The sequence below is a fragment of the Microtus ochrogaster genome, chromosome 5 (assembly GCF_000317375.1).
Source record: "Microtus ochrogaster isolate Prairie Vole_2 chromosome 5, MicOch1.0, whole genome shotgun sequence".
Taxonomy (NCBI): domain Eukaryota; kingdom Metazoa; phylum Chordata; class Mammalia; order Rodentia; family Cricetidae; genus Microtus; species Microtus ochrogaster.
This window is the reverse complement of record NC_022012.1, coordinates 73,292,323-73,301,054: the sequence shown is the minus strand read 5'-3', so window position 1 is coordinate 73,301,054 and position 8,732 is coordinate 73,292,323. Positions and strand designations below refer to the sequence as shown.

The following is an 8,732-nucleotide window of genomic DNA, read 5'->3' as shown; positions in this document are numbered from 1 at the left end:
GTTGGGTGGATCTGCTCAGGATCTGCTCAGGGGAGGCAACCATGTATGGAAGACCCTGGGACTGTGTCCAGCTAAGCAAGCCAAGGAGAGAGGTCATCATGTCAGTGTTCTGTGACAAGAGAGGAACGGGAGGAAAGCTAAAGGAGAGAGGATAGGAGCGTGTATTGTGTAGAGGTGGCTGAGGCAGAGCAGGTCCAGCGGGGCTTTGGTGTGTTGAGGAGGTCCGCCTTTGTTCCCAGGGTCACCAGGGTCACTGGTCCTGGCCAATGCTGAAGGAGGATTTTTCAGTGGGCAGCGCAGACTAGACTTTGATTTAATAAAGCAATTCTTTAGAATCCTATCTTTTTAAAAAAAAAAAAATTAGCAAGCTGGATCATTTAAAGTATCACATATAATCACTAACAGAAACTATTTTAATCAAATATAAAAAACCCCACAATTTTAAGATGTAGGATTATTTTGTAGACAATTAAGAAAGAAAAAAAATCCCATCATGGGCAGTCTTCTAGGAAATACTATACAATGTGAGGGCGACCGAGAGACAGCGCCACCGTGCAGAAGAAGACATGCCTGGCTCAACGTGGACCCTGGGTAGAGATGAAAACCTCAGAGCGGGAGGCCTGGCTACCTTGGCAGCATTACTCTTTGGGATTGGACCACATCATTGTATATCAGAAGAACCCCGATCAGGGACTGCTCTGCCCCGGAGTCGAAGGCAGGGTGACCCAACCTGGATCACCAGAGCTGTGCAGTCTTTTCTCCAGATGGCCTGCTTCAGTCCAGGCTCACAGTGTAAGATGCCACATTGTTTGGGAGGTGCTGCTGATGTCTGACGTCTGACATTGCACATCCTGGGATCAAGGAAAGATTGAGAACCCTGTGCCTTATCCTAAAGACAGACGACTCCACAGTTGCTCCAAAGTCCTGTCTGCGCTGTCAAGGCATGTTGCATACTTGTTTGATACTAGATGCTACAAATGTTAAAGGTCCTTTTGGTTGCATCAACAGACCTTGACCTTTAGATCTGGTTTGCCTAGAAGAAGAAAGCCATGGATAGGAAGATGCTCATGAACCTTCTTTGAAGGCTGAAGTAAATGCAAGAAGATTTGAGTGTTGGTGCTGACTTACTTAAGGAGGATGGGAAAGGGAGGAGGAGAGCTGGTTTTCTTGGGTTTGCGGAATCGGCTACTCTGTTCATGCTGAGAGGGTCCCCCGAGGTAAATTACCCAATACTCTCTCCGTATAGCAGCTTACGGGGCAATACTTCTCCAAGGTCACACAGCTGTCAGCCTTTGAGCTGACTCAGAGCCGCAAGCCATAAGCCACAGTGAAACTGTCCTCTGTGTTCATGGCCGGTCATTGGTAACAGTGTCTCCTCTAGATGTTTCACAACCTGATCTTCCGATGTCACCTACCAGACAAACTCCTTTCTCCTAAGGTATCAGAACCTGATAAAGGGGTATCTGAGGAGGCCCAGGAAATAAATGCAGCCAATGGCCCTGTTTGCCCCTTACAGGCTCACAGCTGGTATTTTTTTTCTTTTGAAGACTTGAGGGATTTTTATTTCATTTTATTGATTTTTATTGAGCTCTACATGTTTCTCTGCTCCCTTCCCTGCCTCTCCTTTCCCCTTCAATCCTCTCCCAAGCTCCCAATTTACTTAGAAGATCCTATCTTTTTCTACTTCCCACAGCTGGTATTTTAATAGCCACCTGGGGCACAGGACTGTCGCGGCAGAAAGGGATGTGGGGAGTGAAATGTTTCATTGGGACCCAGAGGAAGGCGGCCCAGGAGCGGCACACTGCTCTATGAACCACCGCCACCATGGAAGCTTTCGCATTTAGGGAGGATATATTTATATATGGGGAGGCACATATGTGTGCAGTACAGTTTATACATATGTGTGTGCACGTGGAACCCAGTGGTCAACCTTGCTATTCCTCTGGAGAGATCTTGGTTTTAGTCTTAGGGTTTCTGTTGCTGTGAAGAGATGCCATGACCAAAGCAACTTTATGAAGGGAACACTCTCAAAACTGACACAGAAGGCTGGAGGAACAGAATGAGGACCTCTGTATGTCACACCCTGCTTCAGCAGGGATCAAGCCGAGGACAGCCGCTTCATTTTAATTCCCTACTCTAGCTTCTTTAATTCTCCTTTTCTAGCTGCTTTTGAAGTGTTTCAAGTACTTTAAAGCAAACTTTAAATGTATTCAACTCGTAAGCCCTTCTTCCCCCTTTTGAGATACCTTGCTGTATAATCCAGCCTGATCTCAAATTCACAATCCTCCTGCCTCAGCCTACCAAGCGCTGTGGTTATGGGTGTGTGCCACCAGGCCTGGCAGGACCTTCCTCAGGTGCCTTCCAATTTTTGTTTGAGACAAAGTCTCTCATTCTCCTTGAACCTCACCAAGAAGGCCTGGCTAACTGGCCTCTGGGCATCCGGGAATCCACCTGTCTCCTCCTCCTGTCTCTCTGTTACTAGAGTTACAAACACGTGCCACAGTGCCCAGAATTATGTGGGTTCTGGCGGGGGTGGGGGTGAACTCAAATCCTCATGCTTGCAAGGCAAGTCTTTACTGACTGAGTTGTCTTTTTTGTATAATTCTCGCGTTTTCATCATGGCTCTATCTCTCCATAAACTTAAACCATCCTCACACAACCAGGGTATCTCCTGCATTCAGTTGGTTTGTTCGCATCAGGATGCAAGCAGAGCTCACACATGGCATTTAGGTGATACCTTTAAATTCTCTTGTGGGCAGAGGAAGGAAAGTTTTGAAAAGTTTTTTCTTAGAGACCAAAGTTGCTCAACAAACAGAAAGTCTGGTAAAGAGGATGAAAAAGATGTCCGTGTATCTGTGCTAAAACCTCACAGGAAAATGAGGCTAGACCAAGCACGGAAAGGAACATTTTCACCTCCTCCCATTGGTTGACCACTGCAGGGCCAGCTCTGGGGTACCTAGCCTTTCTGCTCACCCTACCCAGGCAGGAGGAGGCAGAGACACCCACAAATTTTTCATTTACATCTTCCTGGGGAAACAAGTATTTGCCAGCAGGGCCTGAGCCCCAGCCAGCAAACGGAGGGAGGGGAAGAGGTGTCTTCAGGAGAGAGACTTAACGGAGAGAAGGGAGATCTACCAGACCCAAAGTGGCAGTCCACGGCAGGAGAGAGAAGTGGCTGTCCCTGCCTTTCTGTGGCGGCGTGTGGGACCGCCAGGATGGCACAGATGGAGACTTGAAGAGCTGCAATCTATTTGCAGCCCCTGTGGAAAGCCTGGTATTTAGAGAAAAATCACTGGAGGGGACACCACAGTTCCTTTCTCACATTCTTGAGGGTGGCTCCTTCTGCTGCTTCCTCTCCCTGCTCTGTGGCTGTAGTCTTAGACCCTAGGATACACCCCTGGGCTGTTTCAAAGACATTTGCATCTGTGTCAACAAAATCTGACTCCAGCCACAGCTTCTGTTTTCTTACCTTTTTTCCTCGGACACTGAACGTTCCTGGGAGGTTGGTCAGAAATGCCCAGGCTCCCTGGTATCAGTGATAGGCCATAATTGGAAGATGGGCACTCACTGTCTGTTTGAAGGGAGCAGGAGGCAGACACAGCCTCTGTTCAAGAGGAATAATGCCACATTATTTCTGGGGACAGGTCTCACTGCAGAATTTATGTCTCTGACTTTCCAGACAGAGATGACAGCATCAGCCTTTTGAGAGACTCTTAGCAACCAAGGAGCCATTAACGAGGAAAGGCTAGCCTGACAGATTTATAGCTTAGATGGCCTCTTCCTTGGAACTCATGTGGTTGTGTGTAGCATATAGAGTGGACCTAGGAGGAATTGTCACCTCCTGTTATTAACCTGGGAGTAGGTCCCTATGACATTTCATCTGTTCAGTGAGTGACACTGTTGAGCTAGTAGGAAGTGGAGCTGTCTTTAGTATAATTCCCCTGGCCTGCATGTTGTCTCTCCAGCTATGGGGATGGAGTAGGGGGTGGCAATGAGACATTTCTCTTCTAGGTGAGGAAACCCATCAGTAAGTGCATAAGAACTCTTTTCTTTTCCTGAGTCTACTGATCTACGGGGTCAAATTTCCTTATGAAAAACAAATACACCCTACCAGGATTAGGCTCAAAGGTCATTCATGGCTGAGTGAATTGCACCTCTCAATGGTATTATGATGCTGATTAAAGTGCCCTGGGTGCTTTATTGGTGGTGTGAGCAGGTTCAGATTTAAGATTTCTTTATTATATTTATTTGGTGTGTGTGTGTGTGTGTGTGTGATGTATGTGTGCATACAAGTGCCCCATGGCCCATGTGTGGAGATCAGAGGACAGTGTTTTTGTCACATGAAATCTGGGATTGAACTCAGGTCATCAGGCTTGGCAGCAAGCACCCTTACCCACTGAGTCATCTTGTTGGCCTGCATCTGGGGTTTCATTCCAGTCTGTTTGTCAGTGCAATGGCGCAGCTAGTAAGAGGGAGCATTATTGACTTGGGGAAGAAGGAGGAACGGCCTGGAGGTACAGACAAGGACACTAGCAAATCCCAGTGTCCTCAGGTTGCTTCCCCCACTGCCAAGCTGGCATCATTGAGCTCCACACATAAGATCACGCAAGGCTCTAGTGATGTCAGAGTCGACAGTATCTCTTGGAAGACGTTTGAGTTACATGTGACATATTTGGGAGCATGGGGTGAGGTAGTCTTGGCATGGACCTCATGCCAGATGCCAGCCCAAAGCTGTGTGGATGGTGTCTGGTGCCATGAGGGTAGATGAGGGTGGAGCTGGGCTCTGAATGTGGTTAGGTAGGACCAGCTCCGAAGAGCCTACGGGTTGCCTTCGGCAGCTCTCAGTGTGACAGCATCACAGGCTGTCAGAACAGAAACAGCTGCGCGGGCCTCGGGGATCATCCTGGGCAGTTGTCCTGGGGCCGCAGGGTCCTCTGAGAATCCACAGAAGCTATCAACTGTCCTGGGAACCATTGCTTGCCTGGACACACACACGGGCGCACACACACACACACACACACAGACACCCACACACACACCTTTACTCCCACAAATAATATATCATAAACTGTGTGATTCAGTGGTTCTTAATATTTTTACAAGCTTGTACAGCCACTGCCACTTCCTAGTCCCAGAACATTTTTTTTTTAACCCAGAAGGCAAACATGCTCTTAGGGCTGGAGAGGTGACTCAGGAGGTGAGGGTACTTGCTACTTTTCCTGAGGACCTGCGTTGTATTCCCAGAACCCACAGAGGGCATTGGCTCCCCATGAAGCTAGAGTTGCAGGCAGTTGTGAGCTGCTCAACATGGGTGCTGGGAACCAAACTCAGGGCCTCTGGAAGAGCAGCGTATGCTCTTAACCACTGAGCCATTCCTTCACCCCTTCGTTTTAATTATGTGTATGGGGGAGGTACATGTGAGTCAGGTGTCTGAGGTGACCTGAGGCGATGGATCCCTGGTATCTGGAGCTACTGGTGGCTGTGTGCTGCTGGACATGGGTGCTGAGAACCAAAGTCAGGTCCTTTGCAAGAACAGAGTGCACTCTTACCCGCTAAGCCTTCTCTCCAGGCCCAAGATCATTCTTTCATAGCTGTTCCACAGTCTCTCCTGGCCCCAGCTAGTAACCTCATTATTTACCTCTTCTGGCCATTTCATAAAATGCAATCACACATAGCTGGTCTTCTGTGCCTGGCTTTTCCTCTTTTCAAGTTCATTCATGGTTATCCTGTCTCAGAAGTTCACTTGTTTTCATAATTAACACTCCTAATTAGTATCCCATTGTATGGCTCGGCCACGTTTTCTTTATCCAGACGTCGGCTGATATGCTTTTGGTTGTTTCCACTTCCTTGGATCTTAAGAATGCTACATAAGGGTGATCTGGTTGCAGCGTCTGCCTCTCCATTGTAGTTGATCTGGCTGACTGGGTGGCTGTTTCTTTCCTCCCTCGGTATTTCATGTGTATGTCTGTCAAAGCTTGGTCCTTGGCCAAAGATGGCTCTCCCTGTAGAGAGGACTGTTCTCCTGTCAAGGGTACATGAGTATCTCTGCTCTACTGCTAGAACCTCCAAACAAACTCTCAGGAATGGTGCTGGAGCCAGAGAGAGGGCTCAGCAGGTCAAAGGCCCTCAATGCCAAGCCTGATGACCTGAGTCACTTCCTGAGACCCACGTGGTAGAAGCAGAGGGCCGTCTCCTGCAAGTTGCCCTCTGACCTCCATACACACCTGCCCCGCCCCCAGCTGGTAAATAAGTAAATGTCATTAAACAAAAGAATGGGGTTACTCTGACCAGTTATATAAAATGATACTCTTAAAACCGACAGACCATTTTAGGATATCCACAGACTCCCCAAAACCTATCTCTTCGGCTAGGAAAACCTTATTTACTATTTTACAAGGGGGGGGGGGCATTTAAAAGGAAATGGAGAATAGCGGCAGTCAGTTTATTGCTGCTTGCTGGGTGGTCCTGGATTAAGAGTGTCTGATCCATGGGCTCATTCAGTCTCACTAGCCCTGGCAAATGGATCTCAGTATTACAGGTGAGGTGACTGAGGCCCAGAGAAGTCGTGGTGGATGCTTTGCAGTGAAGGACTTAATCCGTGTTGTAACTGCCAGCTGGTGAATGACAACTGTGCATCTGTCCTCGTTTGACCCCCCACCCCCCACCGTACCCCACGAAAGCCCTATTTCCTTCCATTTCTTAGTACTAGAGGAGTGCTATACTTACCAATAGGCACGCATTTCGCCAAAACCAGTCAGTCCGGTGCTCCTTGCCATAGAATGATCCTCTCGAAGTGATATTGATGGCTCCTGCTTCCAGCTTTTCTCACTTAGAGATGGCAATCATGTCTCTGTCTCTGTGTGTGTGTGTGTGTGTGTGTGTGTGTATGTGCGTGTCTGTCTGTTTCTCTCTGTGTATCTGTCTCTATGTCTCTGTCTCAGTTTCTCCCCCCTCCCCTCCCCCGTATATGCATGCGCTACACTGTGGTAATAATAGCTCAGGGGCACCCAGGAGATCTTCTGGGCAGTGAGACATTTGTAACATCACCCTTCCTGCGACATTTGACATTCCCCCTGCATACCTTGCTGGGGAAGGAGGTTCCAGAGGCAGGTTGAGGGCAGTGTGGAGTCCAGGATCTTTGGGGATGTGTGTAGCTGCCATCTGAAACTCAGTTGACACCGTCACGCTGTTTTATCTCTCAGCCGGTGGACAACCAGCAAGCCATGGTGCGCAGGGAGTCCGTGGTCAACCTGGAGAACTTTAAGAAGCAGTATGTCCGCAGGCGGTGGAAGGTACGGCAGGGCTTGGGGTGAAGGGCAGGAGCCTAGTGGGGCTCCCTGCATCTCTCCGGATCTCTGTGCACTTTTTACCTGGCGTCTCTCTTCTCCCTTCCCTCAGCTCTCCTTCAGCATCGTCTCCTTGTGTAACCACCTCACCCGCTCCCTGATGAAGAAGGTTCACTTGAGGACAAGCGAGGACCTGGTGAGTCCGTGCAGAGCCCTTTGCTGGGCACAGCTCCTAGACTCTGAGAGTGGATGGAGGAGCCACTTCTGCCCTGGAGGCTGCAGTGTGACCAGCAGAGGGATGTGTTTGAGGGAACGCCAGGCATCTTTTTCTAGGGGCTGTCTAAGGGACGGCTGCTGTCATTTCACCCCTCACTTCCGGCCCTCTGGGAACTATGGAAGTGAGTCCCATTAGACCATCAGAAATTTATTCTGGCCAAGTATGATGGTGCACATCTATAATCCAGACACTTGAGACGTGGAGGCAAGAGGGTCCAGGCCAGCTTAGGTGACATGAGACTCTATTTCAAACCACCTCACCTTAAGAAATTCATTTCTGACAACCCCAGTTCTTCTTTAGCATGGGTGCTAGATGCCTTCTACACTTGCTTTTCAGACTGCCTGTATCAATAACATTTGATAATATGTCTTCTTGTTATATATTTTTTGTTTATTTATTTCCTTTTTTGTAGTACTAAGGCTTGAATACCAGACCTTTTAATATGCTAGGTAAATGCTATACCATTGAGCTACATCCTTGGCCCTTTAGTGTATGTTTAAACAAGAGGCTTATAATGGAATATACTCATGGGGCGGGGGGTGATTTCTAGAGCTAATCTTCCAGATCTGCCACTTACCTGCTGTGTGGCCTCCAAGAGGTTACTTCATTTCTCAGTTCCAAAATGTCATCATTTGTAAAATGGGGATAATGACAGTTGCTACATTGTTGGACAGTGAGTGGGCTCACTTGATGCCCTTTCCTTAAGGCCAGGTGGGTAAGTGCTCAGTGTGTGTTAGCAATTATTAGCGCTGCTTCAAGCCTTCTCTAGTTCTTGAAATGGGCCTCAGTGTTCGTGTTTCAGTTGGGAGGGGCTCCCTGGGATCACCCCTCCCTCCTCTTCGAGTAGAGAGAGCCAGGAGTGTCTGGACATTATGATAAAAGGCGACTCTTAGCAAGGGACTGCCTGGCAGTCATCCTGTGTGAACTGAAGACACTTAGCATGAGGCCTGCACCCCAGCTGCTAGCTCATTCCTGGACTGCCCATGACCCCAACATGCCGTGAGGGGTCCTCTTTCTTTAGGCTGAGCTCCTGCTTGTTCCTACTCTTGCCAGGACTTGCGGATTGGTAGCTCCAGGGGCCTGTGTGGCTCTCCGACACTGAGCCCCTCTTCCGACACTGAGCCCCTCTTCCGACACTGAGCCCCTCCTCTTCCGACACTGAGCCCCTC

General features: G+C 48.7%; 1 protein-coding gene across 1 annotated transcript in view; it reads left to right on the top strand.

Annotated features, from left to right (window-relative positions):
• Positions 1–8,732, top strand: part of Dapk2 (death associated protein kinase 2) — a 114,899-nt gene that overhangs the window by 103,912 nt on the left and 2,255 nt on the right. The window contains exons 10-11 of the mRNA XM_013346471.2: positions 7,203–7,292; positions 7,399–7,482. Of these exons, the coding sequence (XP_013201925.2) occupies positions 7,203–7,292; positions 7,399–7,482 (174 nt within the window). The remainder of the gene's footprint in view (positions 1–7,202; positions 7,293–7,398; positions 7,483–8,732) is intronic.